This window comes from Urocitellus parryii, chromosome 7, assembly GCF_045843805.1.
Source record: "Urocitellus parryii isolate mUroPar1 chromosome 7, mUroPar1.hap1, whole genome shotgun sequence".
Taxonomy (NCBI): domain Eukaryota; kingdom Metazoa; phylum Chordata; class Mammalia; order Rodentia; family Sciuridae; genus Urocitellus; species Urocitellus parryii.
Window position 1 is genome coordinate 161,950,270 of NC_135537.1, and position 21,979 is coordinate 161,972,248.

General features: G+C 39.7%; 1 protein-coding gene across 2 annotated transcripts in view; it reads right to left on the reverse strand.

The window, feature by feature from the left end:
* Ikzf3 (IKAROS family zinc finger 3) overlaps nucleotides 1–21,979 on the reverse strand; it is an 87,695-nt gene continuing 65,716 nt past the window's right edge. The window contains exons 2-6 of one of the 2 annotated variants that reach the window (XM_077800590.1): nucleotides 20,211–20,227; nucleotides 17,839–17,846; nucleotides 14,378–14,402; nucleotides 12,224–12,308; nucleotides 1–704 (exon numbers count right to left, since the gene is read on the reverse strand). In XM_077800590.1, the coding sequence (XP_077656716.1) occupies nucleotides 1–704; nucleotides 12,224–12,308 (789 nt within the window). In that variant the 5' untranslated portion in view covers nucleotides 14,378–14,402; nucleotides 17,839–17,846; nucleotides 20,211–20,227. Of the gene's footprint in view, nucleotides 705–12,223; nucleotides 12,341–14,377; nucleotides 14,403–17,838; nucleotides 17,847–20,210; nucleotides 20,228–21,140; nucleotides 21,258–21,979 lie in introns of both variants that reach the window. The other variant, XM_077800589.1, reaches the window with a different exon arrangement.

A 21,979-nucleotide genomic window follows, 5' to 3' on the forward strand; every position in this document is an offset into this window, starting at 1 on the left:
TCATTTCAACATGGCTCTGTGTTCTCCTCTCGCTATATGAGACGAGAACTCATATCGATCATGGCTTCGATATCCACACATGTTACACTCAAAAGGGTCACGGAAGCCATGGCAACCCATGTGAATGGTGAACATCACATAATCCAGGAAGAGGACGCGGCAATGGTCACACCGAAACACATCCATCACCTCCCCTTCTTTGTTGATCACTTTGATGGAGTCTCTTGGGCAGATGGGAGGGGGCTTGAGGAGTTCATAAGAGCGGGGGACCTCCTTCAGCAGTGGCATCCCACTGCGGGCCCGGGGAAGGACCATGTGATTTTGTTGATAGATGTGATTCTGGCGTTCTTCGTGGTTGCTGTCAGTGTCCGTAGAGTCATGGCCACTATTGTTGGGGGAGAGGCCTCTTTCAGAAGGCAGATTCTTCTCTGGCAGGTGGATGTTCTTCTTTTCCAACTCTTGGGGGGCACCATTTGGCATCTCAGCCCGGGTGAGGGCTATGGGGTACATGCTGCTGATAACTGGAACCATCTCAGAGGTGGGGGCAGGTGGTGTCTGGACTAAGGGGCGCAGGGCTTCAGCCCCAAGATAGCTGATAGCATTGTTGATGGCTTGGTCCATCATCCGGGTCTGTATCATCTCATTCTCCTTCTCATACATGTAGCTGGAATTATAATTGACATCAAAACAGTGGCGCTTCTCACCTGGAACAAAGGAAAGGAAGGCTTACAAAGGGCATGTAGCCAAGACAGGCGGGGATGACATTATTTTCCAGAGCCCTCAAAAAACGAGAAAAGGTATGTTCAAGAACACCCAGCCCTGGTGGCTTGTTTCCACAGAGAGTGGAAGTCTCAAGGGATGCTGTTTGCCAGTTACACATCTGGACAGTCAAAATAAGCTCAGCGAGCAAAGGGAGGAGGCAGAGATGTCACCAGGCAGAGGCTGCATCCTGAGGAATGCCCACTGGAAAGAAAAGGAGGAAAAGAGGCTGAAGATACTATGACAGGCTTAGAGGGGAGAGAGCGACCATTGAGCAGGGGCTTGGGCTGCTCTACTTCCATTGTGTGAAGTTGTAAGTGCCCCCAACTCCCAGACTCTCATTTAGCTTATTTTTCTGTTTGTAATGTTAGGGGATGCTCAGTGATCAGCCGCAGTAGCTTTAAAAATAGCTACAGAGACAGAGAAAATAGCCCCCAAGACTCCAACTTCCTACTCCTTAGTTCACCAGCCACCCACTGGACTCAGATTGAAGTAAAAGAGCTTCAGATGCAGGCAGCCCTACAAATGCCTTCTTAAGGAGTGAACCACATCTTTCTCTCTTTACTAAAATGTGCTGTTCTTCTTTACTTGAAAGATGTATCCTAGATACAATTGGGATCCTTAGGACCTATCTCACACTTAGCTGAAGACATTTATTTGTTGTGGTCACCCTCTCCCACTTCTAATCATGTCAAACTGCTGAGAAATTCTGAAAATGGAGTGAGTCGCCCGCAGGGCATGTGGGTGTTGTGTGTTAGAAAACAGAGAGAGGCTCTCTGGTCAAGGAGAAGGCAGGGACCGTTTGTGTAGCAGTGGAGGATGTGATGGTACCAGTGGCCTGGAGAGGGAAGAGAGAGCATGGAGGATGAGAGGGGGTGGGCTCAGGCCACTTGGCTGACGTTGGGTTCTTGAGAGATTTGCTGAGCCCTCTCCTTCTCTTCTATACCATTTCTAGGCATATTGATGTTCCAAAATTTGTCCTTAAACAGAAGAGGCTTAAGTAATGAAAGAAAGAAAGTAACACCAGAAGAAAACAAAAAGATCAGGAGAAACAGTTTCTTTTCTTGAGGCATTTCCAATGTAGTGGGAGAGAAATGAGACATGTATATATGAAATTGGAGACAAATTAGAGGATAAAAAGTTTGAAAGGGCTGTTTTGCTCTAGGAGAAATTTGATTTTATTTTAAATGTCACAGTTAAGGCATTTAAGCACAGGAGTAACATGTCTTCTGTAACAAGGATTAAAAGGCAACATACAGGCGAAGTCAAGACAGTAAGAATTTCCAAAGTACTTGGGGGAGGGAAAGCATTCTTGGAAAATCTGAATTTTGAGAAGGGTCTTGATGAACTGGTAGGATTTAGATTATCTGAGGAATAAGGGAGGACATACTAGTTGGGGGACAGCAGAAATGAAGGCAGGATGGTGGCACTGTGCAGGACACTCTGAGGGAAGAGTGAGAGAGTCTGGCTAAAGATATGGCAAGAAGTGCAAAATAAAGTATCTCTCAAACTGCACTTTCCCCTCACACACTGCACAGAGTAGCATGGACTGTTTGATTCCAACTCCATCAGTTATTATTTGCATGATCTTGTGTGAAATGGACACAGTGATCATAACTACCTTATTGGGATCACTGGAAAGTGCTGAGAACAGCAACTGGCACACAAAAGACACTTGGTAAATGCCAGAGTTTTAAATATTTTTTTCCTTTTCCTTAAGTTTGAAACAGTTTGTTTTTTCTTTCTTTTTTTCTATTATAAAAAATGTAAAGGGCTGGGCACAGTCGTGCATGCCTGTAATCCCAGTGGCTTGGGAGGCTGAGGCAGGAGGATCGGGAGTTCAAAGCCAGCCCCAGCAAAGGCAAGGCATAAAGCAACTCAGTGAGACCCTGTCTCTAAATTTAAAAATCCAAAATAGGGCTTGGGATGTGGCTCAGTGGTCAAGTGCCTCTGAGTTCAATCCCCAATACCCACCCTAAGTAAATAAATAAATAAGTAAAATGTAAAAAAATATCAAAGGGAACTTTATATTACTAACAAATGGAAAACTAGAATCTTTGCTGCAAATAGCAGGTGTAACTGTGAAAAACAAAGACAATGTAAGAGCAATTTATTAAATTTTGATTAGATACTATGAATACTTGGACACTAAGATCCTTTCTCTTGGTTAAAAACAGAGATTGGGTTGGGGTTGTGGCTCAGTGGTACAGCGCTTGCCTTGCAAGTGCGGGACCCTGAGTTCGATCCTTAGCATCACATATAAAAAAAAGTGAAATGGAGGTATTGTGTCCAACTACAACAAAAAAATAAATATTAAAAAAAAACAGAGATTACTGGCTCTGTGCATTGGTGCCTGCCTGTAATGCCAGCACTTTGGGAGGCTGAGGCACAAGGATCAAGAGTTCAAAGCCAGCCTCAGCAACTTAGCAAGGCCCTGTCTCTACATAAAAAATTAAAAGGGCTGGGATGTGGCTCAGTGATAAAATACCCTGGGTTCAATTCTTGGTTTTAAAAAGCCAAAACAAAAAGCAAAAACCCAGAAAGTACCAAGTGAGAGATTAGTATTAAAGACAAATAGGATCTAATTAAATCTAAATATTCTCCTTGGTATAAACAATCTCCTTAGAGATTGAAAGAAATCTAAAAAGAGAATTATTTTCTCAATAAAGGTTTTAAAATGCCCTGTGAGCTTCTTGTCAGTTTACATTGTGTGTGTGTGTATATATATATATATATATATATATATATATATTTTTTTTTTTTTTTTTTATATTTCTTTTTTAGTTTTTTTTTTTTTTTTGAGAGAGAGAGAATTTTAATATTTATTTTTTAGTATTTGGCGGACACAACATCTTTGTCTGTATGTGGTGCTGAGGATCGAACCCAGGCCGCACGCATGCCAGGTGAGCGCGCTACCGCTTGAGCCACATCCCCAGCCCTCTTTTTTTAGTTTTTGATGGGAACATCATCTTAATTTTATTTTTATGTGGTGCTAAGGATCGAACCCAGTGCCCCGGGCATGCCAGGCTAGCATGCTACTGCTTGAGCCACATCCCCAGCCCTACATTGTATATTTTGGGAAACATTGAAAAATAACAACAAAACAAAATATGGTGGGGCCAAATGACCGGTGTTCTGGTGACCAACCATAGGGTTCTGGGTGACCAACCATAGGGTGTGGATGTGAACAAACAACAAATGGCTGCGTGCCCTTGAGGGAGAGAGGCTGCGGTCATTGATAGGGCAATGTGAGAGATGGACCAGAAATTGAAGCCAGAAAGGCCAGCTAAAAGACCAACTCGAACCAAATGGATCTGTCCTGTGTCCCCACTACCTTAAAGCCAAGCTGATAATTTCCAGACAAAAACTTAAGAGGGAAAAAAAAATATGTGAAGAAAAGTACCCTACCCTGACAACTCAATGAGAAGTGACAGAAAATTATGCCTTTGCCAAAGTAAACAATGGTTCCTATTTTCAAGACCCAGATTGGATGTACCTTTGTTGAGGCTGACTGGAAGAAAGACACTGCAAGCACAAAAGCCAGCTGAAGTCACAACGTTCATTCTCTTGAAAGTGACACAAGAGTGATGAACTTTGGTTTCTTAGCTTTCCAGAGTTTTGATGATTTCCCAGTGTGGCCTGCTCTGCCAAACTCCCTAAATACCAGGATTCCTCTTGAATCTCTCTCTTTTTTTCCCACCCAACAGAGAGGCTCCAGAGAGTTTCCCCGGGTGGGGCGTATCACAAACTATTTTCATCCTTTCTCCCAGGAGTCTGCTTTTTTCACCCAGGCCTACAATTTCACAATCTATACCACCCGCGGCAAATATCAGAACACGAGATGAGTGCTGAAGCTGCAAGAGGCAAAACATTAAGAGGAAAATAACCCCCTGGATGAGTGGAAATATGTGACTGAGTTCTGTGGTTAATGCAGACCATTGTTCATTGTTAAGAGGGGAGGGCTCAGATCTTCACGTGCAGCTTGCAATCATCGGATCCCCTCATCTACGAGTTACCGTAACTTGAGCAGTGCAGATGATTATCAGTCACCTGTAGACACGATGACTCAATGTGTATGAAACTCTGAAGGGGTAAGCTACAGTAATTGAAAAGCCAACAGCTCACGTTTCTTTAGTAACACACTCATAAAAAAGGTTAGTCAAACCACAAGAGTATAACTGCTTCCAAAGCTGCTCAGAGCCTCTAGTCCAGCTTCTAGTCAAAATCACACCACACCTTTGAATGATTCATGATACCAGCTTCAGGCTGAATAGAGGTTTTCTTCCAACGAAAATACAAAGGGTAACAGTGAGTCCTAAGTTTAGAAACTCAGGCTGCCTGGTTGGGCCATTTCCTCCCCATGATTCTTTTTTTTTTTCTTTAGTACTGGAGATTAAGCACAGGGCCTAGCACATGCTAGGCAAGTGCTCCAGCCCTTTTAATTTTTTTTTCCTTTGAGACAGGGTCTTGCTGAGTTGCCCACAGTGGACTCAAACTTGCAATCCTCCTGCCTCAGTCTTCTTAGTTGCTGGGATTTATAGCCATGTGCCACCACGCCTGGCCCCTGATGATTCTTTCTAAAGGTGTCAAGCTCTGGTATCCAGGCTTTGGTAACTCTAAACTGAGTAATCCCCAGGCATGAATTGATGCAATGTAGTGAGGGCATATAGTTGTTGGCTTCTAACTGCCATCTTAGAAATGGGGAATCAGACTGAGCATGTGGATTCAGACTTCTGTATTCAGAGTTGATGGTCAAGTTCTACTACTTAATCCATTTACTTCTGGCCCTTAGGCTTCACGGTACCCAACAGGGTACCTTAATGAATACAATAACATAGCTATGTTTTTTTGTTTGTTTTGTTTTTTGTTTTTTGGTGGTACTGAGGATTGAACCCAGGGCCTTGTGAATGTGAGGCAAGCACTCTACTGACTGAGCTATATCCTCAGCCCCAACAATAGCTACTTTTAATTAAAGTCTTACTGTATACACAGTGCTGTACTAGATTCTCTGTACTCTCATTTTATCACCCTTTAGGGGTTGATACCTTTTAATCTGTGGATTATTATCTTTTAATCAGATGAAGAACCAAAGGCATGAACAGGTTGATTCACTTTTCAAGGCTGCCCAATTTTGGTGAATAGAGAACTGGGATGCAATCCAAGAGTTCACGTCTTAGCTCGTGTTGCAGTATTAACTCCTGTTTCTCTACACTTGCCCATGAGGCCCAGTCACATCACTGGCAGCAACTTCAGATGCTCTGCTGGGGACCACATTTTGTGGCTGTAGAAGTCACTGCTGGGGTGGTTACCACAGCAGCAGGAGAGGGGGTTACTGGCAGCAACTGTATTTTTTCCCCACATGGACCAGTGCATACATTCAAAGTGTTCCTTGATGCATAGAGTTGTGATGTCCATCAAATGCTTAATGGAATGCCTGGCATACACTAAGCACTCAAAAACTGACAGACCTATTATTATTGTTGTTGCTATTATTATTTGCTTAGCACCATGTTGGTGCTTTGAGGAATACAAATATAACTGCAATTCAGTAGATGGGATGCAGCATTTACACAATTTCATTTCAAGACAGCATCCCTAAAGCTAGCCAAATGATAGAAAAAAGAGGAAGGTGGCCAAGACAGTGGAGGGAGAAAACTATAGACTGCTTTTCAAATACACTACATACAATATGAAGCAAATATAAATCTATTCTTTTCTTTATGCTTTGTAATCAGAGGCAGTAGTGGTGATGGTGCTGAAGACTGTCTTTGTATGTAAGAAGAGAACAGCACCGGAGTGGGCAGAGGACCAGTGGTGGGTGGGTGTGGACAATGCATTTTTTTTTTTTTTTTTTGGTACCGGGGATTGAACTCAGAAATGCTTTACATACCGAACCATTTTTATTTTTATTTTTTATTTGGAGATAGTTTCTCCTCCTGCCTTATCCTCCCAAGTCACTGGGAGGATAACGCAGGCAAGTGCTACCATACCCAGCTTGACAATGTATACTTGTGTGTGTGTGTGTGTATATGTGTTGGGGATCAAACCCAGTGTCTCACACATGCCAGGCAAGTACTCTTCCACAGAGCCACATCCCCATGCCTAACAATGTGTACTTTTAAGGGCAGCTTCCAGGCAGGACATCCAGACCAAGAGCCTGGAAAGAACTAATAGGCACAAGTGGGAAAGAAGCAGGGTGCAGTGGCACACACCTATAATCCCAGCAACTCTGAATGCTAAGGCCAGGGGATTACAAGTGTGAGGTCAACCTCAGCAATTTAGCAGGACCCTGTCTCAAAATTAAAAAAAAAATTTTAAAAAAGGGGCTAGGAGTGTAGCTCAGTGCTAGACAGCCCCCAGGGAGGAGGAAGAGGAGGAGAGGAGGAGGAGGAGGAGGAGGAGGAGAAGGAAAGGAGGAAGAAGAAGAAGGGAAAAAGAGTACAGAGAAGTGGGGTATGTCCCTGTGGCTAAAGCAAAGGCCTAGCAGTTAGCTGAAATGATGAAATTAGAAAAGGTAAACTAGAGACAGATTGTGGGAGGCTCAGACAGTTTGTGGAAGGCCTGACCCAGTGGAATGGATTTTATTTCACTGTTGGAGCATTGAGAGTTATTTTTAAAGAAGGAGGTAAAATGACTTGGCCTTCAGAAAAATAACACAAGTCCAATACAGTCACCATGATGAGGTAATGGGAAATACTCAGGTTTTCTTTTCTTTCTTTCTTTCTTTCTTTTTTTTTTTTCAGTACTAGAGATTGAACCCAGGGCCTCACACATGCTAGGCAAGCATCCTACCACTGAGCTACACCCCAAGCCCTTAGGTTTTCTTTAAGTGTTTAAAGTTTTTCAAGTCACTTTAATGTGTTTGCTGTTACTGCATATAATTTCCCACATGTGTTCTCACTTATTGTTACTGCAAGCACATGTCAAATATAAATAAATAAAGAAAAAAGAAAAAAGTCAGGTAAAAAGAAATGGAATATCCAACAGTTGTGATAGTTCTGGTCTCAACAGAAATGAGACTAAAATTACTAACACTCTTCTGCGAGGAGAACAGAAGAAGCAGCAGCAGGAGGAGGAGCAAGAACAGAAAACCTGTGAGGGTGGCAGTGTCGAGACTTGAGCTGGGGACCACATTTTGTGGCTGTAGAAGTCACTATCCCCCATAAGACAGCACGAGGTAGTTGGATGTCATCTTTCCTGACAGAGTCATGGGAGAAGATAGTCCTTTTCTCAAGCAGACACACTGTCAGGACAGATCAACTGCCATCTTCTAGGGGTCTCCCTTTACCAACTTTCAATGAGTTGAAAGTTGGCTCAATAAGGCCGCCACTGGCACACAACATGCAATGCTCTGTGACCCCTCCAGGAAGGCTGCGGATATGACATCTCATAGACTCAGGTTTGGCCCTGCTATGCTACCATCAGCTGCGTCTCCCCAACTCTTTGGTCCCCCCTCCCTCCTGGGTCAAACAGCAGGTTCCTAATACTTCTAAACATCGATGATACTGTAATGCTTATGGAACGATGGACATCAAGCTTTTGGGAAGGAGTGGAAGGGGGTTCTGCTTTTAGACACAGGTATTAAAACTGCTTCCTGTTGCTCTGCTAACCAAAGCAAGTAATTTCTCATTAGTCACTTCGCAGGGAGAATCAGTGGTGTTTGCTAAAGTGTCAAAACCTCACTAACAAACACATTTACCATGGCTGAGGGAGAGCTTTATCCATGTCTTTTCAACATGAAAAATTTAATAAACTAATACATAAAACTTTTTAAAATAAGGAGATGCTGTGGTAGTGCCTGTAGTCTGAATCATATATCTGTTTGGGGGGAAAGAATGAAAACAAGGAAGAAGGAAATGCAGACATGTAGTCATTTTCCTCTTCCCTCCAGGATAGAAATCTGGCCTCCATTTTGAGCCAAGTACTTAAGATTGGCCTAATTTGGAGTCTAGCCAAGCAAATTCATAATAGGACAACAACAGTGAGAGAAAGGCAATCTCCTGGAAGGGTTAGGAGGCTAAAAGTAAGCTCCTGGTGTCCTTTCAAAAGAACTAAACTGTTCTGATGTCATAAAGATGCTGTTTTCTGAAGGATGTGTGTCAGTGTATTTCCTATTAGACACAAAGTGATACAAGATTTCTTGAGGATTTCTTTTTTTAAGTTTTAATTTTCTCTTGGTTGGGCAATTTGATTTTACTCTTACCTGTTAATAATAGAGTTTCCATGTTTCCAAACATACTTAAGACAATCTAATAGGTCCCTCTTCGTCAGATCATCTCTTAATAGATTAAAAAATGCTACCTACTGGTAATCATCTCTAGCCTGCTGGGAAAGTTGCAGGCTGACCTGATGGTATAATTTCACCTTTGCCCTCACAGTTCAACAGGTCGAGGAAGCCGAGGCTGGTCTGAGAGCAGTGCAGCCGTCAGCAAGGATTAAAAGGGGTGACTCATTCTGGCTTCACACCTCCCCCATTGCCATTTCCCTGGCAGCTGAGCATTTTCAGAAAATGGTGCCTTGGAGAGGAAATGTAGGAGAAGGAAGAGGGGAAAGATTAGTCCCACGTGTTCTATGTCACTCCATCTCTGACACTGCATAGATAATGTTCTTTTCCCTTCCTGTGACATCACTATTTTTTGTCACAAAGGCTATTTCAATTAAATGATTCAGGGGGTTCTCCAGAAAAAAAAAATCTCTCAAACAATAGTTTAGGATATAAATTAATGCTAGAAGATTAGAACAGTGCTCAGGAACAAGAACACCATGTATCTGACAGGAGTCTGATGAATAAAGGACTTAAGAGCAAACAAATAAGAGATACCTGGGTGCCCTGAGTAAAATATATGAATGGTGAGTTAGTACTACTGTTTTTCTTTTCTTTTTTTAGATTCTCAGATTAAATAACATCTTCCCAAATTTTTCTTTTCAAACTTTAAAGGCTGGGAGTATAGTTCTGGGATAGAGCATTTACCTAGCATGCTCGAGGCCCTGGGTTCAATCCCCAACACCGTGAAAAACACAACAACAACAACAACAACAACAACAACAACAAAATTCCAACAAAACACCTTCAACATGAGATATGGTTCATGACATGAACCCCCATCTATATAGGAAAGAAATTACCTTAGGTCATACACAGGCCCTATAATACAAAGTGGTATTCCTAAATGTTGTCTTAGATTTCTTCTCTAAGTCATGCCACAGACTTGTAGATGAGAGAGGCCTTCATGATCATTTCATTACCTATTCAGTCTTTCCATTTCACAGATGAGTGAACAGCAAGGTTATGTGATTTGTCTAAACATACACAGTTAAGAAATGATAGGTCTAGAATGGAGCCTGGGTCTTCTGACTTCTAATCTGGCTTTTCTGATTGAGCTGTATCAGAATTTACCAACCAACCAACAACGTCCCCAGTTATTCTGGGACCTGAAGCCCTGAACTTGTCACCTAAGCTGAAATCAACAGCTCACTTTACTCAGTTTCTGATTCTAGCACTGAGTAGAAATCAGCACCTTCAGAGTCAGCAGCATCTCCTTTGAGACTGGAGGTGAAGGAGCAAAAACGCTACCTGTCAAATGGTGAGAAACAAATGGGATGGATCCCTGAGATGACAAGCAGAACCCTGTGGACCCCACACAGGAAACAAGCTGTGTTTTTTAACCCATGAAAATACCAAAGCAGGCTGAAGCTGTTGTTCAGTGGCAGAGCGCTCACCTGGCATGTGTGAGGCACTGGGTTCGATCCTTGGCACCACATAAAAATAAATAAAAGCCTGCTGTCCACCTACAACTAATAAAAAATTTTTTTAAAAAGAAAATACTAGAGCAACTTTTATTTTAGTAAATAGGGCTTTAGCTCAACTATACATTAGGGCAGCTATGAGAACTAGGCGCCCTCTCTTAAATTTTAGTTCTCTTGGATCAACAGGCATTGGCTAAAACTGGATTAAAATTAAGATGCTTTACATGGGGTTTCCTTGCTTACTTCTCCCCCAAGTCCCTCTACATACCAGCTTCAGCCATTACTGGAGTTAAAAACTTTCCCCAAATTAAAATACACTCATGCCATAGAAAAAACAATTCAAGCTTTCTTTTATATGGCAGTTGGAAATTCCTCACATAAGGTCAAAAGACAAACAGGCAATGATTTAAGACTTGAACTCACAACTGAATTTCCTCTGACATTTCTCACCAAGGGGAGAGAAAGCAGTAAGGAGGAGGGAGTCTCCCTAAACTGGAATACACCAAAATTTTTAAAAAAATATGTTTTGGTTGTCAGTAGACATTTATTTTTATTTATTTTTGTGCAGTGCTGAGAATCAAATCCAGTGCCTCACATACGCTAGGCAAGCACTCTACCACTGAGCCACAACCCAGCCCTGGAATATACCAACTTTAATATGGCAATTTATTCTCAAAGTGATTAAAATTGTACAAAACCTTTTAATTAATAAAAATAAAATAAGCAGCAACACCAAGTCAGGTAATTTTGAAATATATGGGTTCTTTCAGTATACTCTACAATTCACATAAAATGCTTGTAAAAATCTAGTCAGATTGAAAAACCAGGCAGGCACTTGTCTCCATAAAAGTTACTGAAAAGAATAAACATGAAAGGACTGAAGTAGGAAATCAACAGCAGCAAGCAGCTTTGGAGAAGACATTGTCAGGTTTCTAAAATATTTTTGTGTTGAAGAAGGTCTATTTTCGTGTGATAACTATTTTTGTTCAATATCACCAACTTTCAATTTGTAACAAAACTGATATATTCAATTCAGCCATCTACTTCCCAACTACATATCTATTTTAAATATCATGTATACAGGAACATCTGGAAGAGTCCAGCAAAATATCCCTACCATTTGGAAGTTCTAACACTTTAATGAACATAAATATTTCTCAGTTGTTTCATTCTGTTGTAGTTTTTGACAATGTGAAAATCAATGGCATAAAAATTAATTTCAGTAAGACAAGTGATTAAATCAAGCCATGTTATTTAAATCTATGTGGCCCAGTCACTTTCCCTTAAAATTCAAGAAAATATGACAATATGTTTCAGAGAATGAACAAAGTTTGAGCATGCAAGCAGAACCAACTTATAACATATAATTACAAAAATGCTATCTTGAACATCTTGCTGGTGTAAGTTGCATAAACTCATGCAACATATGTCATTCAGAGTGAAGAGGAAGGAACAGCATTTTAAACACCACCTCCATTTAGGAAACTGGATACCAAATGCTCCCATCTTCTGTTGATAAGATTCTTCAGTTAATATCTTTTATTCTATTTTCTAGAGCCATCCAAATGAATCACACCAAATAAAAGTGTACAATGGAAAATAAGTACCTTGTTTTAACAGAGGTTAAATTAGAAGGGCTTGTGTTAGTAAAGCATCTATATGTTATCTCATTCAAACTATCTGCTAACAGCAGCAGGAAAAAGATTTGTATTCTTACCAATGAATTTCTGAGGCATTGAGCTTTTTCGTTTTGCCACATTGCTTGCTAATCTGTCCAGAACGAGAGCTCTTTCACTTCCCATCTCTGCTTTGATGTGTCTTGCCTCCGCACTTGCTGGTTTGGAGAAAAATAAGAGGGAAAAGAACACGCTGGTAAATGGGGAGAAAACAAAATCAGCTGGTGTCTATGGTCTGTTGTCGTTACCTGTTATTACTGCTCAGATTTCTGCCGGGGGTACTTGGCGTGGTCAGTGAGGCCGCTACCAGGGCACATTCAAATTTTGCAGTCTTGTGCTGAGATGGGAAAGCCCTACCCATCCCCAACCAGTACCTTCATTAGCAAGAGGAAGTATTGAAGAAACAGCCTGGACGTGGTTGGTTACAAAAAGATAGATGGAGATCTTCTAACCCCCATCAGTCTTCTTTCTGATTCTGAGTAACTGCGTGTGACACCTGCACACTGATATAATTCTTCTTAACAACTTTGAAAAAAAAAATGGTGCCCCAGATTTACTGCTCTGTTTATGTTAACAGCACTTTTGAAAATAGACACACTCACCCAAATAGCAAGAAATCTACTCAGTGATTTGTGTATTGAAATTCTGAGTGTTTTTTTTTCCTCTTTTTTTTTCTCAGCATTCTCCTCTCAGTTTCTTTCAAATTCTGTTTCTCTGGGCTCTGCATGATCTATTTCATATGCTCTTCCCATTTCAAAACTGTCTCAAGTTAAAATTTCCCTGAGCCCCACTGCTTTATTGAAATTCAAGAAAATTTTCTATAATGAATTTCTATTATATTTCTAATGAAAAAATGTAAATAAAAACTGCTAAGAATGTGGGATAATTGCCCATCCATAAATAGACATTTGAATGATATAGGCCTGCATTTCCAGCTCTGGCTGCACAGCATGATCACCTGAAGCACGGGTAAGAAATATCTATGTCGACCCCTCCCCAGATTAACACGATCAGGTGCTCTGGAAGAGAGGTCTAGGCAATAGCATTTTCAAAGCTTCCCAGATGATTTTAAAATGCATCCAGAATTACATACCACCAGAAGAGTATATAAGTAGTACCTATATCTAATTTACTAAAACTAAATTGGAATAAATATAATTTACCTTGGTACAGCAGGATTACCCAAGAAGACCTCATGTGTAAGGTTCAGAGATACTAGCATCTTTAAATATAAAGCTTAAAACTTTTGCACATGAGTCTAGCCTGAGCCAAAGAGTAGCAAACTATTGCAATTAAAAGCTAGATAGTAGATATTTTAAAAATTGTCTTTGTCGGGACTGGAGTTGTGGCTCAGTGGTAGAGCACTTGCCTGGCATGTGTGAGGCCCTTAGTTCAATCCTCAGCACTGTATATAAATAAATAGAATAAAAAAATCCATTTACAACTAAAAATTATTTTTAAAAAAATTATCTCTGTCCTATATTCTTGGGTGAGTCTCTGCCCTATGTCCCTTTAAACATGCAAAATCCCTGTATGAAAACAGGTTTCTGGCTGCATTTGGCCAGAAGGCCATAGCTTACCCACCTCTGCCACACACTGAAGTATTGTGATAGTGTAAGCATTTCTCTCTGTTTTACCTAAGCATTTCAGGAAATCCAAACTAAAAAGAAGTATCCATACATCTCTAATGTGTCTAAAGAAGAAGATATTAAAATTAGTTTAAGGGACTAGAGTAAAAAGCAAGTGATGACTGCAGAATGGAATCTCCTACCCAACCCTGTGCCTAAAAAGAGAGATTCGGGAACCATCAGGGCCTGTTCTGTAGTTGAAGAGTACAGTGTGTTTGCAGTGTGAAGAGATTTTCAGTTGTAGATGGACACAATACCTTTATTTTATTTGTTTTTGTTTTTTAATTTTTAATGTGTGCCAGGGAAAAGATTTTGATACACAGAAATAATGTCACAAATTCCATGGTCTATCAGACATTCAGGACCACAAATGGACATATCCAGAGAGAAAACTGGCTCCCTTTACAGTCAGTGAATTATAGGGAAAGATCTTCAGGGCAAGACTGTCAAGCGTGGCTACAGTAAGAACCTAAACAAAATTAGAAAAAGAATTATTGTTCATTTTATTATTGGCATGAAAAATAAACTCTAGGAGCTGGGGTTGTGGCTCAGTGGTGGAGCACTCACCTAGCAAATGTGAGGCGCTAGTTCACTCCTCAGTACCATGTTAAAAAAATAAATTAAATAAAATAGAGGTATTGTGTCCAGCTACAACTAAAAACATATTTAAAAAATTAACTCCATGCCAGTCATTACACAAGACATTATAAAGCTCAGTGCTTTGTTTTGTTTTGTTTTGTTTTTAAATTCAGGAATAAGAGGAAATCTGACCCAAAAAAGAATAAAGGAAGAGACTGGTGGCAATGACAATATTTAACTGGGCTATGTGAGTTTCTTGTCAAAAACAGGTCCAGGCTCTAAAGAAATAAATCTCCAGTCTATGCTATTAACAACTGTGTATATAAATGAAACAATAAGGATCAGAATAAGGGGCCTGGGCAGCTAGCTTCTGGACTAGTGGCAGAGTAGTTGGTCTTTAGCACTTGGGCACAGGACACTGCTATTGAGTGAAGTGGATCGATTCTGTCCGGCCTGGGGATAAGTTTAAATGACCAAACAGGAAACTATTATATATACTATTTCCTTTCACACAAACCACCACCAGATGTGGCAGTACCCAAAGCCCCAAAAGCAGAAAGATGAAAGCCAAAGCCTGGAATTTGAAGTAAGTCCCTGCTGTTGTCACAAAGAGATGTCTCCTTAGAAGCAGAGGAGAAGCTCCTCAGTTTGTGCTTTGATTAGGAATCTTCGTTCTGGTTTGAGCAATTCTAATCCAAGTAAAACTGCTTGCTACCCTGTATTTGTTTTAAAAAATGAAATGAGAATGAAGATCAGTACTTTGGGAATGTTTACCCATCACTCCCACTGTACCACTGTTCTTATAGGCCCCTGGCCAGATCACTGCCTAGGACTTACCCCAAGCATTATTCTGCCTGCCTCATCTCCCCATTTGCCTCTCAGCAGTCACTGCCTACATTTTACCAGAGTCACTATCAATGATTACAAGAAACTTTCTGAGGACACGTAATCAACATCCTTTACATTGGGGAGGGTGCTGAAATGTGGACACATTGACCTAAATAACCGTAATTAGGGCATGTCACTAAATGGCAACCTTCTGAGATAACATCACCTTATATTCCTGGTTACCCACCAAGCTGCTCTTAACAGTCATTTCCAGATAAATCTTACTCTGTAAATTGTGACCAAATGCCTGACATTTAAGAAAATTAAATTCCAGAGTGTTCATGGGTGGATAGATAATTTAAGGCATGGTTAGAGACTTCTCCATTTCCACAACTCTGAAACTAATCTAGGACCCCCCATCCCATTCACTTGCACCCTCTCTCTGAATTGCTCACTTAATACAGCACCTCTAAGATCCCAACCCTCAATGTACACTGGAATACACACTGGGGATCCAGTTCCTTCACAAAGTTAGCTATTTTCTAACTGGCAAGTTAGGCAACAGCTCATTTTCAACTGAATATGGTGTGCTATCATTTTTTTCCCTAAGTGTCAAGTCTTTTGCCTTGAAATTGTCGGACAGCTGATTCACAGAACCACCACATAAGCACCCTTTAAGAACACAAAGAAATACTTTGGAGCTGGACCATCTCTTTGGGATTGCACAGGGCAGTACAGTGCACTGAAAATACAAACAAAAGAGGGCTATTGGCTTTTGGTCCTCTGCTCCAACTTCAGGACCCAACTATTTATAGAGTCTAAACCTGCTATCTCACCATATCACCTCTTAGAAATGTAAGTGAAGGGAAATCAGTTTGGCAAGAAAGTAAGGGAACAAGATAATGGGTTTAAATGACGAAATAGGAAATCCGTTCCTGGGTGGTGTTTGGTGGTTTAATGTTGCAAGTGGTGGGTGTGGGGAATATGGGATGATAGCAAGGAACAGTTTGCACACTTGGTTCTCAAATGCGAATAGAAGGAGTAGAAGAGCAACTCTGGATCAATTAATTTCCCTTTATCTCACTTGCCTACTATATAGTGGATATAATAATTTTCATTTGCAAAGCGATTTTGAAGACACGTTGAAAAACAAATAGTAAAATGTGACATAAAAATCACCACCTTTATTCACTGCATAAGCTTTTATAGTTTGATTGTTAGTTAACTGTTTCCATGATGCAATTTCTATATCAAAGTGATTAGAGATTTAACTATATAACGGTGTTGTGCTTTTGTTTTTGTTCAAAATCAGTCATTAGGTCTTTAAGTGTTAAATGGAGCTTAAATAAGAGGCATTGCTTCCTGTCTCTTCTATGGTGTGGTCAGTCTCATAGAGAGTGGAACAAAGGGGTGCTATTGTGCAATAAGAATTGTCTAACAAGAGATTACTATCAAAGGCTGAGGCAGGTTCTGACAAAAAATGTTACATAAAACTGTTGCCTTTTTGAGTAAGGAAAATGAATACAACTCATGAGATATCAATTGGAAAATAGGCAAGTTTTTAAGAACTTTGTTCTTTGTTCTGCTATAGTGGTAAAAACACAAATTTATTCTGAAATCCTCATGTTTGCACCAGCTCTTTTGGAACAAGGACAGTGAAGATGGAAAGTCTGACTTATGGATTCATCCATAAATGTAATTATTCGATTACTTTAAAAATCTTAAAGTAATCTGGAACTCATTGTTACACAAAAATATGTATGAGTCCAAGTATTCAATTTGTGTGGAATGAGATTCATTTGAATCTCCATACCAATTATTGGTCCCTTGAATTAGAGATCGAGCTAATAAGAAAATCAAGTCTAGGGCTGGGGATGTGGCTCAAGCGGTAGTGTGCTCGCCTGGCATGCGCGGGGCACTGGGTTTGAGCCTCAGCACCACATAAAACTAAAATAAAGATGTTGTATCCACCGAAAATTTAAAAATAAATATTAAAAAAATTCTCTCCCTCTCTCTCCTAAAAAAAAAAAAATCAAAGCAAGTCTATGGTCTTCCAGATTTTTTTTTCTTCTGGCCATATATACTCTATTAAGACAACAGAACTGGACTATTTTGATGGCGTCACTTTGATGTCCAGTATAGAAACTTGGGCTGAAGTAGCAATAACTTAGGTATCTCTATCAGGCCTCTGCATTGTATCAAGAGATCAGTTTATTATTGGGTTGTGAATTCTTCCAGAGTAAGGGCTCAGCTTTTACTCAATCTTACAAAAAATTCTGACACTAAACTCAACAAATGTTGTCTGGATAAAATAAAATGATTAGTAAGGCCAGTTCTGTTGCCCAATACCTACACAGTCTTTTGGAGCTTGGTGAAGCTTTTTCATCCATCTGCTTCCACAAAAGCCTGCTTCCTTGTGGAGGCAGCTTTGTCCCTGGGCTTAGCTCTCCTACTATGCTACACTTCAATATTTATTTATTTACTTATTTATTTATAGTACTGGCCATGGAACCCAGGGCCTCACACATGTTAGATGAGTGCATTCCCACTGAGCTACACCTTCAGCTTTTTTTTTTTTTTCAAGACAAAAATCATGCTAAAAGCCTAGGCTGACCTTGAGCTTGTGATTCTCCTGCATCAGCCTCTCAAGTGGCTGATATGACAGGTGTGCACCACTGTACCTGGCCACTGCACTTCAATTTAAATAAGCACTTGATGTGTGAGTGTTGTATCCATAGTAGCCATGAAACATCATCACTTTTGAGGTAAGGGATGAATGCATAAGATGTACAGCATTAGTCAGGCTCAGAATGGAATAGTCTGTCTATACCATGATCCCAATTTTAAGACGGAAACAGAAATGGAAACCATATAGGAAGTACTATCAACAATTAAAGGATTGCTTGTACTGGATGAAACATTCTTTATTATTTTCAATCTCAGATTTAAATATCAGGAGATATTTAAAACATAAAAGATAGAGTAATACTTTATTGATATTCAGTATTTATATTTAAGCTGTGACTTTATACATTTTGTCACCTGAAACCATCTTTATACATATTTGTTTAAAAAAGTTAAAACTTGCTGACTTGGTTAACCCTTTATTTTTTTTGCTGAGACTTAAAAGTATGTTGCACGCATCCATCAAACCACTCTATGAAATGCAAATTAATCTCTGCATTTCAGCATTTCCTGAATCACCAAATACCACTGAAGATAGATAAAATATTTCTTCTGAGACTTTTCCTTATTTCAAATTTCTAGTTGTGAGGATGGAAAGTAAGATAGTGGCTTACTGCAAAATCAATAATTTTGTAGTTATTGTATGTAGAACATAATTTACTGATTTCCCCCCCCTACTTCCAAGAGAATCAAGACATACACATATACATATGTGTGTCTATTACTATGTGTTACTGTGTTTCTTTGGCTAACCGGATAATATTTAACCTTTTAAAAATAGAGAAAATCAGGGGCTGGGTTGTGGCTCAGTGGTAGAGTGCTCACCTAGCACGTGTGAGGCCCTGGGTTCGATCCTCAGCACCACATATAAAATAAATAAGTAAAATAAAGGTATTGTGTCAACTACAACTTAAAAATAGAGAAAATAAAACCAAAAAGTGGAACTCTCCACCAAATGTCCATTAAGTAATGAATGTATAAACAGAATGTGGGCAAATCCATGTAATGGAATAATATTGAATCATAAAAAAGGAATGAAGCACTAGTACATACCTCAACATGGATAAACCTCAAAAATGTCACACTAAGTGGAAGAAACCAGACATAAAGGGGCTCATATTGTATAATTCCATTTATATGAAATGTTCAGAATAAGCAAATTTATAGAGGCAGAAAGTAGATTAGTGTTGCCAGAGTGGGTGGGAAGTGACGGCTGGTGGTTACAGGGTTTCTTTTGGGGATGATGAAATGTTCTGGAATTGGGGTGACAGTTGTACACCTTTGTAAATATACTGAAAGCTATGAAATTGTTTGATTTAAAAAGCTGAATTTTATAGTATGTGAACTGTATCCCAAATTAAAAAAATAAACATAGCCAATCACAAAAGCAACTGAGGCTCTAGGGATTTTTAGGTTATTCACTGAACTTTGACAAGTCTCAATTTCTAAAATGAGGATTAGATATTCTCTTTTGTCCTTCTAACTTTAGATACTATAGATTCAATTTGGATTTTTTTAACTTGGGAATTTCTCATAGCAAGTGATTTGCCCATTGTCTGAAATATAGAAGTGCAAGTAATGATGGCCTACATCTGTCCTTGGGCAAATACTGCCTAACATTAAGTATGTTGCTTAATCTAAGTTTTAGGTTTTTTTTTTTTTTTAAGGAGTAAACATTTCTCTTCAGAAATAAGGAGGAAATCCAACTCCTTGATAAAACCAAAGATGCCATCAGGATAAAAAGCAGAAGCAGTACACACCAACGGAATTCAGTTGGCCAGCTCCCTGTACCATAAAATAGGCTTTATCTAAAACAAGGGTTTCCTCTCACTGTACAAGGACAGTTTAAAAACTCATGGTTTCTACTCCATTATTCCTGAGTTTCACATTTATTTATGTCATATTTTTGTAATCTTTCTGCTTTAGATTGTTCAAATTATTCAACTGCAGCTACTTCTGTCAAACACCAAATCCCATGAGGGGATCTGTACCTTTGTTCCCATAATCCAATAAAACATCTTTACCCCAAGTCGGAGACCAGGCTGATAGTTAACTGGACAGGACAAGGACAACTTCAGAGATGCCATACAAAAAAATTTCAGCTGTTTCAACCAAAGAGTAAAAAAGGAAATGCAGCCATAATTGACATGTAGAAAGACATCTAGTGTTCACCAGTAGACATCTGATTCAAATCACTGAATAAAATAGGAAATCCCCAAATCCAAATATAAACATCACAATAAATCATATGAGCAGGCAAAAATGTGACTTATGGGCCCTATGCAAAGAAAATCCTTGTGGTTTTAACCAACTCTTCCCTAGCCACTCCCCAATTGCCATTTCAGTTAGTTGAAAACTCCATTCTTCATCAACCTGTTAGGGAATCCTGTTAGCTCTGCCTTTTATACACACACACACACATCTCATCAATTTTACCACGACCAAGACACAATTTTCTTTGGTTTGAATTCTTGCAATGGTACTCTCCAATTTTTAATCTTACCCCAAATACAATCTATTCTCAATGATGAGTTACAGTGATTCTTTTCAAATGAGATGTCTAATGATGTCAACTCTCTGGATTTAAAACCCTCTAGAGATTTCACTGAGAGTAAAAGCCAAAATGAGGTCTGATAGGATCTGGTTTTCCATTTCCTCTCTGGCTTCATGTTCCATTACTCATTCTGTTCCAGTCATATAGGACTGTTTACACTTTAAATTTGAGCCCCAGGGCCTTTGCACTTGCTATTCCCTAGTTATCTACAGGGCTCACTCCTCATGCCCTTAAGCCTATTAAAATGTTTTTTTGTTGAAGTCTTCCCTGACTCACTCTCCCTGCTCATTACTTCATTTTTCTCAATAGCACTTATTACCTTCCAAACTTCTAATTTATAGTTTGTTTACTTTATTCATAATCTGTCTGTTCCCATCCAAAGACAAACTCCATGAGGGCAGGGTGTTTGGGGAATTTTATTTTATTTTTTTTTTAGAGAGAGGAGAGGGAGAGAGAAAGAGAGAGAGAATTTATTTATTTATTTAAGTTCTCGGCGGACACAACATCTTTGTTGGTATGTGGTGCTGAGGATCGAACCCGGGCCGCACGCATGCCAGGCGAGCGCGCTACCGCTTGAGCCACATCCCCAGCCCCCATTGGGGAATTTTATTTACTATCACATCTCACCACCTAAAAGGGCAGATACTCACAAAATGTGTGCAGCATGAGCATTGTGGAACTCACCAGTGTCGCCCAGGTCAGAGCTCTGAAGAAATGTACGGCAGCGCTCCTTGTGCTCCTCAAGGGAACTTCTCTGCTTGTAACTCCTACCGCAAAATTCACATTTGTAGGGTTTCTCTACTGAAAGGAGAGCACAAGGGCAATCAGCGACCTTCAGGAGTTTCCGCAGCTCCCTAAAGATGGCAGACTACAAGAGCTTCACCAGAAAATGAGAGTGCTAATTGGAGCCAGTGTACTGGGGTGCTTTTGAATCTATATTAGTTTTACATTCAGCAAGCTGTAATAGGTTATGGACTATGGTTGATTCTTATGTCAAAGTACTCTTCAAAAAGATCCTCTCCTGTCTCAGAAAAAAGGATTTGGATTTAATAATCACCATTGAGCATAGTGTTTGGCTCCAGGTTAAATCTCATTCTTCTTGTTTGACAAAAATAGGGCCCTTTTATTCCTCAAGAAGGTGAGTGTGGTGTAAGAAGGAAATGGGAAGGGATCCCTTATTTTGTGATGTCCATTTGGCCCTAAGTATAGACTGTGATAGCTTTTGGGAGTCAGCCATTGGGCTAGAAACTCTAGAACATCAACATGTTTGGATAAATTTATCTCACCCTTGTCAAGTGGCACAGCAAAGTCTGGGTTAACCAATACAAACTGAACTAATTAACTAAGGATAATTTTAATTAATAGAATTAAGATTTATTGTAACAATGACCTCATTTAAGATTTTAAGATAAAGCAGAAGTTTCCTCAAAAGTTCATCTACCATCTAATTTAGGTAAATTTATCCTTCCAACTCCCCCCAAATACTTTATTGCTTGACGTATATAAGTAATAAACTCTCTGCA